An 18513-nucleotide genomic window follows, 5' to 3' on the forward strand; every position below is an offset into this window, starting at 1 on the left:
CTCTCTCTCTTTCCCGATATCTTCATTAGATTTATTTACCTCTGTTGTTATTATATTACACTAATTGCTAGCTGATGATTTTATTGTTCTTAACAATGCCATATGGTATAAATTGAACCATATTCTGATTGAATTAATACCTGGCCCCTTGTCAGGGATAGGGCTTGCTAGTCTGTTAAGCTTACTGTACCCTCCGCTGATCAGAATTTTTGCATGGAGCAGGTGTTGGGAGAAATGGGGAACTCATTCCTCACTGGATTTGGTCCCCACCCAAATCCTCCCTATATAGTGGGGACTTTGTTTTATGGTGGAAGGTGTAGCATGAACTGGTGTCCTCTCCTGGCACTTCTACCAAACAGTATGGATATTCCATAGTGTAAAGCCAGGAAGCATGACATCTGTCAAAGTTCACCAGGTGCTTAATATACTTCAAGTAGTTCTTCCACCCTAAGAAATTGAAAGATGCAGGAATTGCCACTGAGCTAAAGTCCATCTCTGTAGCTCTCTTGCAACTCGGAGCTGTGTGGGAAAGGAGGACTAGACTATTTTCCTCACCCAAATCTTCTGTATTTAGCTGGAGTTAAGGATAGGGGAATGGATGTTACCATTGGCTTCTGTAACCCACTCAATGTAGGCCTTCCACAGCATGGAACTATGGAAAATGGGATCTGCCAATGTTTATCAACTGCCAAATGCACCCTGAATAGCTCTTCTACCTCAAGGGACTGATCCGCCACTGAGCTGCTGAGCTTCCTTAGAATAGTTACCTCTGCACAACAGAGCTATAGGGGGACAGGTACACTCCCCATATAATCCCTCTCTCTCCATTACCACAGCTTCCCATTGTTCTTACCAAATTTCTATAGATTTTATTGAATAAGTGTTTCTTAAAATTTGTCCTTTGATCAATCTCCAGAAACTGAATGATTGTGTTTGTCAGTTTTGATTAGCTAAATACAGCTACCCCTCTGTATCTGCAGGGTCTGTGCCAAAAGGTTCAACCAACTATGGGTTGAAAATATTTGGGAAAATAATTGGGTCTGTAGTGAACATGTATAGACTTTTTTTTCCTTCTCACCATTCCCTAAACAATACAGAATAACAACTATTTACAAAACATTTTATTATGTGTTATAAGTAATATAGAGATTATTTAAAGAATAGATTATATGCAAATACTGTGCAATTTAATATTCAAGGACTTGATCATCTGCAGAGTTTGGTATCTGTAGAAAGTTCTGGAGCCAATTCCCCTCAGATATTATGGGAGGACTTTGTGTGTCTCTCCAAGGGAGAGGTTTCCCTGACCTCCTTACACAGCCATCCCAGAGCCCTGCCTGGTCATTGTCTTTTAATGAGTCTGTATCTTAATAAAACACTAATTTTTTCAAAATGAAATCAGGTAATTTGAACTGAAAAGACTAAACTAAGATTTTGAAAGGTATTATTTCATTACTGAAATTTGCTCTGATTGAGCTTTATTTTAATCAACACTTTATAGTTCTGTTTTTAGAAATAATACAGAGAAATAGCTTACATCTAAAATTCATTTTCAGAGTTGAGCAATTGTAGACCTAAGAAGCATCATAGCAGAGGTAAGAGCATAAATTCTGGAGCATAAATTTTGTTCCATGGCTGAGTTACTTAACTGCTCTCTGCCTGTTTTTTTTTTCCATATATAACGTAAGTATTGTCTGTCTCTTAGTATTGTCATGAAGGTTAAATGGGTCAATGCATCATCTAAAATACAGCCTGACTCATAGTTAATACTCAGTACATATTAGCTGATGGTTATTGTTGTCATTATACATGTTAAAGACACAATCATCTGTGTATTATATCCTCAAGACCAATAATATCGGTAGCCATAGATCTTGGTGATATTCTACAAATCTTGGTGATATTATAATTGCCTAACTAGGTATAATATGATCTTTAGTTCCCTCTGGTGGAAGAAAATGGGATTTGCTCTTTCTATAAACCTGATTCTTTTGGAATTGTGATCATTTAGCCTGGCAAATTTACTTCTCAATAGTTAACCAAAGACAAGATCCACGTATATAAATGGATTTAAGAAATTGCTAAAATTTGCAGGAAATTTTTAACTTTAACTATTTCTTACAAAACACAACTTTTTGGTGCCATGTGATTTATCATATTAAATAATGTGGTATATAAATTATACAGTGACATAGAATCGTTAGACATAGATTACTTTTGTTTAAAGCTAGCACATCCAGTAGCAGTAGTACCTTGAAGCTTTCCACTTGCAATAACAGACACAGAATAACATTCATACTCCATTTCTGCAAGTAGATAGCATTTCTTGGTCATTCTCTAAAAGGTCTCTTTGCCATCAAGAATAGATTACCTCAAAGTTTTGACACTTAATGTCCTCTTCCACATAGAACAGAAAGAGTGCTGGATTGGGAATCAAAAACCTGGGGTCATCTGGCAGTTGTGCTGTGAATTAACCATGTGGCTTCAGGCATATCACCTGACTACCACGGTCCTCGTTTTCTTTCTGAGTAAAATTTGAAGACAAAGAAAAGTGTATGATGATGGCTCTGTTATTGTCATGCCCGTTTCTAACATTCTCTGTTTCAGTGAAATAGATTTTGATGTGAGAAGGTGAAATCACTCATTAAAGTGATTAAAACACTTCAGTGAGTAGAATGAAATGAAGAAACTGAAGGCAAAGAAATCCATTAGAAGATCTTTGCTGTGATCCAGACAAGAATCAGTGAGGGTTGAAACTGGGGTAATAGCAGAAAGGGGAAGATAGTTTTGACAGGTGTTGCAGAAAGAGAATGGACAGGTTTTGACAGCTGCACATAGGAAGTAGGGGAGAAGCAGTGGTTGGTATGAAGATGACTCCCGGGAGTGTCTGGAAGAAGAATGATGCTGATAGTCTGTAGGCCACACACATATAGCTATGTAGATTCTGTTTCACTGTATATTAAACCAGTGTCGTTATTATTAGACACTCTAACTCTACCCATTTTTCCCCCAAATAATCATATGGTTATCTCCAGTTCTTTATGAGCTATATGATTTCCCAAAAAAAATTATAGATGAGAAAATGCAAAGTTAAAGTAGGCATTGAACTATATGGCAGTGTGGTTTAGTAATGAATGTTCTCATTATCATCTTCTTATGATCATATGTGGTTTGATTGACATTTGTTAAAGGTAGAAAAGAATGATTTCCACCAAAAATGATCAAATAAAAAGAAAACAAAACATCATGTACACATTCCATGTCGTGCACTATGGAAAAAACTTTCACATACTTTATGAATCATCCAGAACTAACTACACAACCCTGTATGGGAACTATGGCCTCACTCTTATTTTACAGATGAGGTAACTCATGTTGTAAGGTGATATAGCTACCAAGTGATGGAGATAGGATTTAAAGACCGGCCTTTGGGGCTGGAGTCGTGGCTCAGTGGTAGAGCACTTGCCTAGCACGTGTGAGGCACTGGGTTCAGCCCTCAGCACCACATAAAAATAAATAAATAAAGGTATTATGTCCACCTACAACTAAAAAGATACATTTTTTTTTTTTAAAAAAGACAATCCTTTTAACTAGAAGCGTGTTGTTCTATTTATCATAACTGCCTTCCTAAAGAAAGTGTTAGTGCTCAAAAGGGTAAGTGCATGCCAGGTCTGACACCCTAGTCTGACAGGAACTGAGGATAGGTTCTCAGGACAGAAGACTTTCAGTGTTACAACCATGAAAGTCCTGGGCAAGCTGAAGAAGTTGGTAGCCAATCTTGAAAAGTCACATATATGCAATAAACCATTACCTAGAATGACCTAAGTAATGTATTGATTATATTTGTTTTCAGTAATATTGTTAATGCATTAGGCCTTTTGTTGCTGCTAAGGGACCAATGATTGTTTAAGTGAGGAGGAGTTGAGGCCCTGGCCTGCCTGCCTTCCATCTGCTGGTTTTCATTAAGCATCCTGCCTTGCTATGGTTGCACTCAAACTGCCTGTGAATCAGCTGCTAGAAGCCTCTACTTCAAACGCAATCGTCAAGGAAATTTTTGTTTTACCATTCCAAGTTTCATGAAATGGCAAGTTTAATGGAATGGCAAAAAAGAGCTAGTCAGGGGGGAAAAGTGAAGAAAGAAGATAGATTGATTTTAAATTTACATTCTTTAAAGAGTAAGGAAATACATATTCTGGCATTCAACCTACAACAAAAAATGGAAACCCTTTAGCATCATTATTTGGAAGCTGCCCCCAAATATATTTATTTTATGTGTGTAAACATGATACTCAATTATTGTGAAATCAAAATGGGAAACAGCAAATTGGGCCACATAGAATGCTCTCAGGAACTTCCTGTAATTTTTCAGAGTAGGAACACAAAAACACTTTATAGTAGCTTCATGCATCTCACACAGTAAAGGGTGGGGTTTGGGGCAAATGGCTAAAATTATATGAGTAATGTTCGTTTTAAATCTAAGAAATGGTTATTCTCATAATTGTGCCCATTACTAGAATATAAAAGGAGGAACCAGCGGTTCTAAACAATGCTCTTATAGCAAACAAGAACTGAGTCAGATTGTCTGTCCTGAGCCTGACCTTAAGATATTTGTATCTAGATCAGTTGTTTTGGCTTTTGTGCTTCCCTTAAATTGTAGTGCAAAATCTTTTAGTGCAGAACATTTACTACTTAACAGATGTTTAAAATGGTTTCTGACTCCAAATCGGATAAAAATTGCTGATCTAGATAGTTGCCATCTTCAGGTATTTAAGTATGTACTTTTAGGTTTTTATAAAAGATCAAGTGAAAAGTTTATTATGAGGGTAGGGTAGTATATTAATTACTTAAGATTTTGTTAAAACAAGGAAAAATAAGGCTTTTTCAGAACTCTCTCACAATACTATTGGTGATGTCACTTCATTTCTACTAGGACTCTGAAGATCTCCATTTTTTTTTAAATAAGACTATATCCTGGTCTATGGTGCACACCTGTAATTGCAGTGACTCAGGAGGCTGAGGTAGGAAGATTACAAGTTCAAGGCCAGCCTCGGCAACTTCACAAGGACCTAAGCAAATTAGAGAGACCCTCTCTCAAAATAAAAATTTAAAAAGGGCTGAGGATGTCACTCGTTGGTAAAGCACCCCTGGGTTCATTCCCCAGTAGGGGAAAAATTATGACTGCAAGGCAAGCTAGTTTACTTACACATGCCTATTTAGTTAGCAATTTCTCTTGACACAAATCTTGAATTTTGGCTAGAATTTTTATTTTGTTTGTAAACCAATAAAATAAAATATAGAAATAATTTAATGGTTGAGACCATAAATCTGCAGGCATATAGATATCCCTGATTTTAAATTATCTATTAAAACAATTAGCATATTATGTTTATTGGTCCCTTACAAAATTAGCATCACACATTGGTAATTTTTTGCTTGAATTTGTTTTATACTAATTTTTATGAGAATTTATTGACAAAAGGACACTGTGGCTGGATGGGGAAACCCATGTTATTAAAAAACTGACAATTATTTCATGATGCCAGAGAATCTTGGTCTTAGTCATGTATTTACATATTAAAACAGACCATAGATCGCTTTCTGGGGAGAATGTTGACCCCACTGGCAGTAAATACTGCACTGGCCCCATACTGGAGAAAGGAGATGTAGGGGAGAAATGGGTAGTAAGGAAGACTATCTTAACACATGTCCTTTGTGAGCTCCTCAGTTATCAGAAAGTAAGTACAAACAAATAGAAGGAAAATCTAGATAACACAATTAGGAAGGTATAAAACACCAGGTATGTGAAGAACTTTTTTTGACTTTGACATAATTGATTCCTCTTTTATCAGAATAACCATTTTCTTTTGCCTTTTAAATTTTACTGAATTTGTAAATAAAATGAACCATGTAAATATACATACAGTTCAGTGAGTTTTAGCAAACACGTGCATTTGAGCATCCCACAAAATGCCCTCGTGCTTTAATATTAAGATTTTAATATTAAAAAATTGAGATATACACTAGTGATTCTCTATTTTTTTTAATAAAATAAGGAGTCCCATGTTGAAACAGGTGTGTGGTTTCTATCATAGTAAAATGCCCTGATCTTTCTTCCCCATACCCCTTTGGCTTACATTTCCCACTATAAAAAGCCAGACTAGAATTATACCTTCTAAAGGAGGTTAGAATATTGTATTTCTGTTATTATCATGTACAAAAATATGATCTCAGTAGTAGTCATTCATGTCTGAGAAAAACTTGTAAAACCAGAACTTTATTTGGTTTGGATTTCAGTCACCTCTGCCTTCTCCTTTGATCTCTATGATTAACATCTTTCTGTTTTATTAGTTGAGTCCCCAAATAGATTTGCACTAAATTCATGGTTAAGTAACTCTTTGAATAGGAGACTCAGAGCTACATCTTATGAGAGACAAATAATTTGGCTTCTTTTAAATTTAATGTTGGCTCTTATTCACAAATGGCTTTTTAAGCAAATGCTTTTCTTTCAGGACATTTTAACATCCTAGAAGATAAATATCAGTGAAGATCATTGAATTAGTCACCTGGAATCTTTATTAATAAATAACTAGTAAGCTCGATGATTCATAGTACCTTAGTGTTGATTAGGAATGCCCTGTAATTTTTAAAATTTAAATCCATCGGAAATAAATGACAGTTTAGGTAATTATTTACCAACTCATCCTAATGAAAAGTGAGAGGGAAGACAAGTAGTTCTCACAGTAATTGGTTTTATTTTATAACTGATAGCTGTTTATATCTATAGTGTTGCATTTAGTTTAAATTTGGTATTCAACAGGGCAGTCTGCTTTAATATACTCATTATACTTATCAGAACTGAAAACTCTTTGTGAAATATATTACTAAAATCTCATTAATTTGTAAGTGCTTAATGTGGTTAACATTGATTTCTAATTAATACACATTTGCCTATTTAAGAAATAATTTTACATCCATCAAATATTCTCAATTAATGGTATGCTGCTTCCTGTCTCAGTTCCCCTGACGGATGAGTATTTAGCCCATAGGATGAAAATGGGGGAACAAGAATACAAGGAATTTAGAAGCCACTTGGATTTCTGTGTGTTAAAAAAAAGATAATAAAATATATGGGAATGGTAGTAAAATGTGTAAAAGATCAAAGAAATAATGAGTTTGCAGTTAACCCAAATGCCTGTGTGGGCCTGCCCAGGCCTCTGGTCATCACTAGTTGAGAAGATCAACTTTCCTGATTTATAGGAAGATGGCCCCATTAAAGCCAACCTGACCTGTATTATTGCCAGAGGCAACTGGGATCTTTTGACTTCAAATTGGTTATTAGATAAGGGTGAAACTCAGCCACAGAAATTGACTTTGCTACTTAATCCTTCCAAGATTCTGCTTAGATCCCTTTCTTAAAATATCATATGGTCATTAACTTCAGGAAAAAATAGCTTTCATTTACTTATTTTGTTATTAATATTTATTCAAATGAACAAATTAATACTGATCCTAATTATCTCTAAGACTAAAGTATATTCTTTGTTCGGATTAGAACCTGGTTCAGCTCTTAGTAAGTTTTTAACACAACTGAGAATGAATGAGAATACTTCTATACTTTGTTAAGAAAAGAGCAACAACTACTTTCTGACTATCCCTAGTGACAGGGAGAACAGAATACGCTGTTTCTGTGACAGTGCCAATAGCTTCTCAGCCAAGTCAGTGTCACCACATTAGCACTGTTATGCCACCGGATCTAGTGCATATAAAAACTACATAGCCCCACAAGCCATTGTGGTGTGATGTAAAGAGCACTGGACTTTATTAGTCCTGCTCCCTCCTCTTACTAGTTGTATGATTTTCATTGACTTATTTGTTTCACTGAACCCTGGGTCTCAGTTTCTTCCTCTGTAAAATGGGGGGATATGTGTATATATATATATATATATAATGTGTGTGTGTGTGTGTGTGTGTGTGTGTATAGGCATTATAGTCAGTAAATGAGGACTTATAGAGGGGCACTTTAAAATTGCAAATGTTGCATAGTAAACTCTCAAATGCTGCATTGCAAAATCTAGTGATAAAATCTACAAAGTTGTTCAATAAATTTTGAATCATCCAAAGGGCTACCACCATACATTGGCTATTGACTATTCTTTGCCTGTCTGGTAAATTAAGCAAGACAAAATAATTGAAAACTATATAACAAATGAGGATATAAATTAACAGCAGTGAAAAAACTCCAGACTTAGTTATTAAATGATGGAATTGGGTAATTAAAAGAAGATAAGTTTCCTTTAATGGAAGTATTTTTGAAAAACACATGTTTGAGTTTAGGTTCTTTTTTGAATGACAGACTTTGCAAATATCTGTGTAAGAATTGCAGAAGAACTCACAGCCAGGAAAGGGTTAGAACTGAAGTACATTAGTTTATCATTTCAGTTTGGTAGCCACCAGCCTCATGTAGCTGTTGAGCATTTAGAATATGGCCAGCCTGAATTGAGATATGCTGTAAGAGGAGAGTACAAAAAGATAACATGTTTCACTAATAATTGTAAATGTATGTTGAAATAATAACACATTTTATCTCTTGTATTAGATAAAATGTTGTTAAAATGAATTTCATTTGTTTCTTTTTACTCTTGTTTTTAAATATTTTTTTTAGTTGTAGATGGACACAATACCTTTATTTTGTTTATTTTTATGTGGTGCTGGGATAGTATCCAGTACTTCACACATGCTCAGCAAGCGCTCTACCACTGAGCCACAACCCCTGCCCTCTTTTTACTCTTTTAATGTGGCTACTAAACAAATTTAAATTATATGTGTGACTTGCATCGTTTTTCTACTAGATAGTGCTGGTCTAAATCCTCATTGACTGGTTCTGGGCAAACTAACCCTTACAGTTAGGCCTTTTAACTTCAGATACTGAGGTTGAGACTGCTACTCCAAGGCCAACAATGTCAAGAATTGTTCCTTTCCTTAAATATATATATACCCCAGTTTGTTTTTATCCATGGTCAAATAAACTTACTGCAAAACTATGGCACTCTGTAGCTATTATCTGATTTTCAACAGATAATATGAAGAGTTCTGCTATTGTAAGAACAAATGGTAGTAAAATGAATAATAAAAATACTTTCTGGGAAAAATATTTTTCTCTTGAAAATTAGTTTTAAGACTGACCACCTGAAACAGCTTCCCTAAACTATCCCTTATTTGAGAGACAGCCTGATAGGCAGACCGTGGACACATAGTTGCTTTACTTCTTAGGAAATTAGTTGGAGTTCTAATACTGTATATATCGGGTTGATTTAATATAGACACATAATTAGATGCAAGGGCATGAAATATAGAAATAGATGATTCAAAAATCATTTTAAGTATGATTCAAAAATCATACTAAGGAGGCTAAGGCAGAAGGATCCTCAGCAATTTAGTGAGACCCTGTCTCAAAATTTTAAAAATAGGGCTGGGGCTGGGCTTAGCAGTAGTGCACTTGCCTGGCATGTGTGAGGCACTGGGCTTGATTCTCAGCACCACATAAAGATAATAGTCTATCAACAACTAAAAAAAAATTTTAAATTAAAAAATAAATTTTTAAGGACTAGGGACATTTCTCAGTGGTAGAGTGCCCCTGGATTCAATCCCAAGTACTGAAAAAATTATTTTAAAATATCCCTGAGAATCTATAAAATAAGGAAGTACAAGAAAATAGAGAGAGTTGCCACTTATTAGTCTGTAACAAACCAGCACTTTAAAACAGAGATGGCAACTGGGTTACATCACTCACACATATATTTTGTGCTAAAATTATATTTTGTGCTAAATTATTATCATCTACTTTCAAATTTCTTCTTACTCTGCCCCATGAATTGATTTGTAGACAAATAGTAGTTTTAGTTTACTGTATCAGCATGGAGTTCATCTCTCTCTCTCTCTCTCTCTCTCTCTCTCTCTCTCTATCTATCTATCTATCTATATATATATATGCACATATATACAATATCTTTAATATATTTTAATTGTAGAAGGACACAGTACCTTTATCATTTTATGCAGTGCTGAGGATTGAACCCAGACCTTCACAGGAGCTAGGCAAACACTCTGCCACTGAGCTACAACCCCAGCCCTATTTTATCTTTAATTTATATTCACATTTAAAAGTAATCTTTTTGAGTCTAGTATCCTAGGAATCTTATAGTTAAGATGCACATATAATGTAATTTTGTTTTTTAAATTGTGCTTTTCTCTTTGAGCTATTTAATTGATACTTGAATTATGGAAAACACTACCACAGTTAACCTAAATATAAGCCATCTTTTGCGTCATTGTCCCTATCCTTTCAAATATATTTTTATGTTGTTGGGTTTTGTGCTATCCAGTCAGTGTTCTGATTTTAGTCCCCAAAATGTCATATCCAGTGACATTTAAATAACTTTAGTCTTTGAAGGCAGAGCCCCCAGCAATTCTGCCTTTGTTTGGAGAATGGGTGGGTGATAAGACCAGACCAAGAGCTTGTTCAGCTGTTTACCAAGCAGAAATGTGAGGCTCAAGTGGTGGTGGGAGTTCTTTAGAACATCCATTTCTACTTGCAAGCTCTCAGTGTAACAAAAGCTTCACAGCAGATGGTGAGTGTGAGAATTGAAGCAACTGTAGTTACATGCAACCAGCAAAATAGAAAATAAACCCCAAAGAGGAAAAGAGATTGGTTTTCATTGTGGCAAACACTAAATACATTTACTTCATGACTCCAGTGTCAGAGCATTGAGTGCTTTTGATCAGAACAGAGACAGAGATGAATGGAAAGAGAATAACTAATGTGAAAACAGAAGGTATGAGAAGGTGACTTCTAATAAAATGAGAAGCTAGAGATAAACATAAAAATGGGTAATAAAACTCCTAAGAAGCTATTCATAGAATCAGGAGGCAGAACATTCTTGAAGAGAGAGAAAAAAGTGTTCAGGCATCTGATTGATGTTGTCTGGCTCAACCAGGCCCTCCAGCACACTTTTAAAAGCCTTCCTCATGGTCATGACTTCCTTGCACAAACTCCACAGCTGCTTCATACCCTCCTCTCCTGCAGAGCCTTCCCAGTGGATTTTGGACACATTTTCCCTGTGTCTCTGATCTCTTCTTTTGTAGTGAACATAGAGCCCCCAGCTCACATTCACTCAGCTTAATTCCCTGCCCCTGTGTGTTATGCTCCATGGGCCTCTCACATCTGGCTTCTCATTTGAATCTTATCAGTGCTCTTTGAAACTGATTTAGTAGACTCTGCAGGTACCTATCACCATCTCCATTTCATTGGCTATAAGGAAGACATTTGCAGAAGTTAATAGCCTGCAGGTGGAGGGACAAAGGCAGTACTAGCACCAAGTTTTCTGACTTTCAATCCCATAGACTTTGTATCCTTTCCACTTACTGCCACACAGAGTACTTCCTTTACAACTACAGCAAAAGCAGACAAGCAAAATATCTTTTGACTTTGCTATTCCTTTTTTACTGCCAGAATCTTCAAAGAGGATCATGTCCAAACCCATGGCACAGCATAGTGGAAGGGCTACTGACTTTGGAGTCAAGCAGGTCAGGGTTCAAAGCCTATCCCTTTGATAGCCATGTGACCTCGAATATGTTTCCATACCTCAGTTTCCTTACTGTAAGGTAACTACCTCACAGGGTTGTTGCAATGTTAAATGACAGAGACTGTACTGATTAAGTAGCCTAGTGAGTAGCATGATAAATTTTAATTTATTATTAGATGATTGTCTCCTGCATACTGACTTTGACCCTGAACTTTTCATAGAACTTGATACAGCCCAAAATGCTCATGACCTTCTCTGGTTGAATCTTAAGGCCTTTTCACAGCTTTCAGCCTTCTCTACCCACATATGTCTTTACTGCCTTTATTCCCTTGACTTTCTTAATATCATATTGTTGATTCCTCCTTTTACAGTGGTTTATATTTTATCTACTTTACTACCTTCTTTTTCCTCATACTACCCTTATGTATGTAAGTCTTCTGAGGTTCCATTTATAGCAATTGCTCTTGTTGACAGACAGAGTTGAATTAATAAATCAGAACGGAAATCATATTATCATATTTTGCTTTGTGCAACACATCCTTAGCGTTCCTTGTTTCTTCCTTGCTTGTCTCCTTTCTACTTTTAAATATAAAAACATCACACTGAACTTGATTCATCAGCAAACAGGCAAAGCCCACTCCTGTCAGCACTGGAAGGCTTTAATTATCTTATTCCATGTAGACATGGCAAGTGATGCTTCTGCCCAAACTGTTTCAGTGAGATGATGATGATGTTAACAATTTTGCTTTCCAAATAGTATTACAGAGTTTAAGCAGCAGTGTCACATACATTATCTGAATTTGTTCTTCAGAATTATACTGTAAGGCAGGTAGATCCTTAATTATCCAACACATTTTATAGATGTAAAAAAAAAATCCTAGAGAAACAATTCTGGGCTGGGGGTGTAGCTCAGCTACAAACCCCTAGCATGTACAAAGTCCTGTGTTCAATCCTCAGCATTGCAAGAAAGAAAGAAAGAGAGGGAGAGAGAGAGAAAGAAAGTTAGTTCGATTGATTCTGACTTTGACTCTAGGACTAGTGCCTTCTTTGTTTAAACCATACTATTTTTTGCTCCCTATTCCAGGTAACTTTGCTGATATATTTGTAAATCTTAGATTTTAGGCTAAACAATAGACAGTACATTCTTATCTGAGGGGAAACTAAAAAAGAGATAAAATAGTAATTTAAGGTACCTATTGGTAGATTGAGGAAGAGGTTATAAATTTGGAAACTAAAACTTGATACCAGAGTTTGGGGAAGTATTTATTTGTGTGTTTATTTTACTTTGGAGCAAAGTATTTATTTGTACTAAGAAGTGTAAATGTGTTCTTAATAAGAGCTGACTCATGTAATGTATATAGATTTAAGCTGATAAAAATTATGAAATGTTATATTGTCAAATATTTTAAAGGATTAAAAGTTAAGCTTGATTTAAGTGGGGAATTTCATCTCTTTAGTTAGAGAAGTCTTCATGTTACCATAGACCACATCATTCACTCATCATTCACTCTAATTGTCTTGTGTTCCTACCCTAATGAAGTATGTTGTATGTTTGTTTTGCAGATCTAAAGCGGGAAGCCAGTATCTGTCATATGCTGAAACATCCACACATTGTAGAGTTATTGGAGACATATAGCTCAGATGGAATGCTTTACATGGTTTTTGAATTGTGAGTGTAAATTTTATTTCTTAAGGAGTAAAATTTTAAGCAACATTGGTTTTAGAAAATACTAACAATTTTCTCTTCAACTTTAGCAATAGTTGTGACCTCATCTGTTTAGAAAGACCCGAAAGCACAGGGAAAAAAGGATTATTTCATCTTAAGGTTCATGACAAAGGAAGCAAAAGCTGGGTGTATTTGGTTATCCTCACACTTTTAAGCACACTTCAGAGAAGAGGCTCCAAAAGGAAATAGAATTCAGAGGTAAATAAGAGGCCCCAAAATGTGCAATTCTGACCAAGAGGTCAGTCTGAGGTGAAGAGTAGGATGAAGTGGAGGCTTCCATGTAGCAAATCTCCCTGGCAACTTAAAATGAGCAATAACAGACAACTTCTTCTTTTGATATAATCACTACATTGTCAAATGAGGGAAATTCTGTGGCTAATAGTGTATCTTGATTTCAGGAAGGTCCTTGACGTGTTACAAAATTTTAATGAGTCAGAGAAATGTGAGCTAAGGATAGTACAACTGAGTATCCCATAGCTAGTTGGATGATTGTCCAAAGAGATTTATGGGACAGCATACTACAGGGTTTTGTATTTACCCTATTCTGTTCAGAATTAATCAGTAACTTTGGTCAGGAAAATTAAAAAGGAAGATATACATGCTAAACATTCAAAAGATACCAAGGTTGGAGGGTGTGTTCATTAGCTATGACTTCATAGCAAATCATAGCCAAAAACTTAGTGACTTAAAACAGCACATGCATTATCTCAGTCTCTGTATGTCAAGAATGTGAGCACCATTCAGGTGGGTCCTTTAGCTCTAGGTCTCTCACAAGGTGGTAACCACGGTGTTAGCCAGAGCCAAAGCCATTTTCAGTCTTCACTGGAGAGAGGGGGTTAGTTCTTCTTCCAAGCTCATTCACATGGTTGTTGTCAGTCTTCAGTTCCTCTTGGATTCTTGAACTGAGGGTCTCAGTTCCTTAAGAGCTGCTGGCTTCAGGTGTTCCTTGGTTCCTTGTCACATGGGCCTTTAAATCAATATGGCCAGTGGCTGCATCAGAGCAAGCAAACAAGCAAGAAGAAATGGGAGGTAGAAGTCACAGACTTATAATGTAGTCTCCAAAATTATATACCATCACTTCTGCCTTATTCTCCTAGTTGGAAACAAGTCAGTAGGTCCAGCCCACATACCACCACCTGAATACCAGGAGATAGGAATCTCTAGGAAGCATTTCACAAACTGCCCCCCACAGAGAGCTAGCTGCCACATTAGTGATCTATACCAAAACTCAAAAATAGTTTACAAGCTTGTAGTCAAGGAGCTGAAACAAAGAAAGTGAAATTTAAGACCAGTTAATATAAACTCCTTCATTCAAATATATAAGTGCAAGACGGGTGTGAATTTAGTTGTGACTACTTATGTGAAAAAGATGTTAATGTTTTACTTAGTCGTTTGCAATAGCTAAAAAGCCCTGAATGGAATGTTAGGTTACATTAATGAGAAGTAGATAATATTCTGAACAGAGCCACACTCCCACCATATTATACACTGCTTGTTCTCCCGGAGTGTCTGTAGTAAGCAGGACACAGGAATATTTACAGAAGGGTATAACCAGAACGAAAAGGAGCCTGGAGATTCTCTCATAGAGTCATGGCCTTCAGTCTCTTTGCCAGCAAACCTACTAACAGAATTTTGAAAAACCTAGATGCCCTTCTCACATGTTTTTAAGTTGGTATATAAAAATTTTTATTGCGAGAATATAATTTTTAGTGTCTTGGATTTTCCTTTAAATATATTTCCTTCACAACTGCAGAGCTGCACATTTATCTCATTTGCTTTATGGGAAGTGCCTGCTATGTGACCTACATGGCTAAAGCTAGTCCTCGCTGTCAAATCACTCAGCCAAATCAGACTCACTTTTCTGTCAGAAAAAAAAAAAAATCCGACTTCATTTTTCAAATAAAATTAAAGTGTTAATAGACTTCCCAATGACACTCCTCTTACTATTGATTTCGAATTCTAAAATAGATCAGGCTTTGCTATGAATATGTTATCTGGATGAAATATGGTGACATCTCCTTTTCTTTCTCAAATTCTCTTTGCTCCCAGTTGTGTCTCCCTCCCACAGGAGCTGTGTATTCCCCAACTGTCTCTTTGAAGTTAGACAGGCTTTTCAGGATAGGGAAGCAGTTGGTCTTTGGAGATAACTGATTGCAGATGTGGAGATGTGAAAGGAAAACTAGATTCATTTTCAAGTAGACTATGTTATAGCAAATGACGATATGGAAATCAATTGCCTTAAAATATACTAGTTCATGTGTTCCCAGGAAGGACTTTTAGTACTCCCAGATATACCTGAATCCCAGGTTGAAGACCCCCTGGCATGGAAGAGCTCTTGAAAACACTAGAGGCTTTAGTTCCCCAAGAATTTATTGGTTTTCTTATTCTACTAAGAGTCCCCAGCACAGAAAGCCATAGGTATAACATACTTAATGTTTTCAGTTATTTGAAAGATCATCATGTATACGATTATATGCTTAATCACTATAATATCACAAGCCATAAGTAGAATCAACAAGTGTCAGATTTCACCTCTAAGAAGACCTGTAATGGTGACACTTACTCCTTCCAAGGGGACAAAGATAGGTTTTACTTTTGGTTTAGAGAGGGACTCTGCTGTGCCTTCCAATTTTAAGATACTGTAATTTTTTCAGAATGACTTTTCTGGTTTAATTTTATTCTCCATTGAATAAATCTGTTTCTATCCATATTTTTTTCTCTGAGAAAAGCAAAAGCAGATTTATTCATATACTTTAAAGTAATGAGCACAGAAAGCAACATTTAAAAATTCACCTGATTTCTACCATGTTTACTGTTTGTATCAAAGGGGTCTAAATGACAGAGTAGTAGAGAGAAGATGATCTTTGGTGTCATAAAATGGGTTTTAGTTTCTCAGTGTTAAGCAGTCTCTATGAGATATTTATAGTCAATTTTGTGTGATGCAGGTGTGACTAAAATAATTCAATGGCTATACATTGAGATAAAAACTCATTAAAGTTGGATATTTACCAGTAAATTATCCAAATTAATCCTAATTTAATCCAGATTACTAGAATATTGTTTGGTATTTCATTTTTTAATACATTTTTACTTTATTTTGTAGAGTGTCAGATAAAGAGATTATAGTATAATCAATGCCAGCATCTGAGCCATTGAGTTCAAAATATTTTGCCATTCCTGTTCAAGCTATCTTTCACCCCTGAAGATTTCTAGAGCAATGTCACTTCTCCTATAAATACTCCTGTTTGTGCTTCTAACAGATAAGGACTTTAAAAAATGATCGTAATAATATTATCATATCTTAACAAATCAATACTATTTCCTTAATGCCATGTCATATTCAGTTGCTGCTCAATTTTCCCTGATTGAACATGAATCTTAAATGATAAATTTCTCAATTTAGAATTGTTTTATGAGCTCTAGGGATCTAGAAGGAGATTGTAAATTCACAGTTAAAATAACTTATATAGAAATATAAAACTGTTCTTTTTGTACCATTGTTTTATAAATTCACCTCAACATTTGCCCTCACCCAATTTTTTGCATTCTCCTCAACTCCTAGTTTCAAACCAACAGACCCAAAACATTGATTACTGTGATTTAAAGTAATGTGGATCAAAGAGCAAAACCAAAAAACTTGTGTGCGCCTCCACCTACTGGCTAGGTGAGAGATTGCTTCTATAGCTGCATTCTAAGCTAAGCTACTCTAGAATTGGTTCCATGTTCCTGATAATAGATGTCATTTTCCCCAGTATTCAAGGGCTCATTGCTAAGGTTATGAGTGACCTAGACTTGTTTCCAAGTTTTCTACCATGACACTATTACAGAGTAGACAAGGAAAAGTAAAACAAATAAAATTAGACTAGTTAACTTTGCTTGTAAACCACTCTTATTGTTTATGTGGACAGAAGGCTAGATAAAACAACATATTTTAATTACCACCAAGTTTCTTAACATGGTATCCATGTCTGTCTTTACTATAGACTATGTATAAGCAACCCTCCTTTTCTCTTCCTAAATGAAAGTCATGAAGTTGTATGACCCAATCATGTTGTTTATTTGTTTAAAAAAAAATCCTTAGAATGAGTTGATATTCACTTAGTTACAGTTGTTAAGTTTAAAGCAAACGTAAACACAGGGACTCACAGAGCTAGAATGTTCAAGCTGGAAAAGACGATTTCAAAACTTAGATTATAAAATCCTATGGAGAAATTGTTAGACAACATGTACCCAGGCTCTGTCCGTAGACTTTCAGTTTCAGCAGATACACATCCTGAAAGCACAGATCTAGAGGACTGACCTTCAAAGTAGGGCCAATACTACTTAGAGATTTCTTTGTCATTTCCCCCAATACATACAGTAGTTAGACATCTGCATGAGTTTGCATTACATCCATTTCTTTGGGATTACATTTAAATTGGAACCTGTCTGTAGCAATTTGCTGAAATGTATTTTAAAATACAGGTTCCATTCTGAAGACAGGACTGAGTTATATTACTTCCCCAAAATTAAATGTTTATTTCTAAGTAACACATTCAGGCTTGTCTTTAGTAGTGTCTGGTACTTGAGTTAAGCTGTAAATCCTAAATTGGCTGGCTAAGGAATTTTAATTACCTTATTATAGAATGATTACATATACCACAGGGAGACTTTTACAGTAATTAAATATGGATTTAAAATATATCTGACATGAAAATAATAGTTTGTATCTCTTAAAATAATATTAGTAGTTTGTGTTTTTGAAGCCAATAAAGGATATAATAGACTGAAACTGCTTCTATTTATTTTTTACTTTATTTTTTGTCAGATATTTATGCTTGTAGAAGGGAGTATTTGTGAAATTCATTTATATTGATAGAGTGGAAATGACTATTACTTACCAGCAAATTTGCCACTTAAGGGAAAATATGTCTGTCTCAAATCAAACAATAAAAATCTGGACTATTGCATTTTAATTTATTTGAAGGTCTGCACACATTTTTATAGCTGATCTTCTTTGATCTATTTTGATTTTTTTATGTGAGATGATACAAATTGCTATCCATTCATTCAGCAAACTAAACACTTCTCTTGAGTCAGTGCATCAAAATGTCCAGTTGATTTTAGTTTTAAGAACTGTGTGTCGGGGTCCCCAAGACCACCCCCAGGTTTGATGATTCACTAAGAGAGCTCAAAGGACTCAGCATATAGTTGTATTCACAAGGA

General features: G+C 35.5%; 1 protein-coding gene across 7 annotated transcripts in view; it reads left to right on the forward strand.

Annotated features, from left to right (window-relative positions):
- Window positions 1-18513, forward strand: part of Cask (calcium/calmodulin dependent serine protein kinase) — a 349943-nt gene that overhangs the window by 116660 nt on the left and 214770 nt on the right. For all 7 annotated transcript variants that reach the window (XM_026387544.2, XM_026387548.2, XM_026387547.2 and 4 more), the window contains exon 3: window positions 13146-13251. In XM_026387544.2, coding sequence (XP_026243329.1) covers window positions 13146-13251 — 106 coding nt within the window. The remainder of the gene's footprint in view (window positions 1-13145; window positions 13252-18513) is intronic.

The sequence above is a fragment of the Urocitellus parryii genome, chromosome X (assembly GCF_045843805.1).
Source record: "Urocitellus parryii isolate mUroPar1 chromosome X, mUroPar1.hap1, whole genome shotgun sequence".
Lineage (NCBI taxonomy): Eukaryota > Metazoa > Chordata > Mammalia > Rodentia > Sciuridae > Urocitellus > Urocitellus parryii.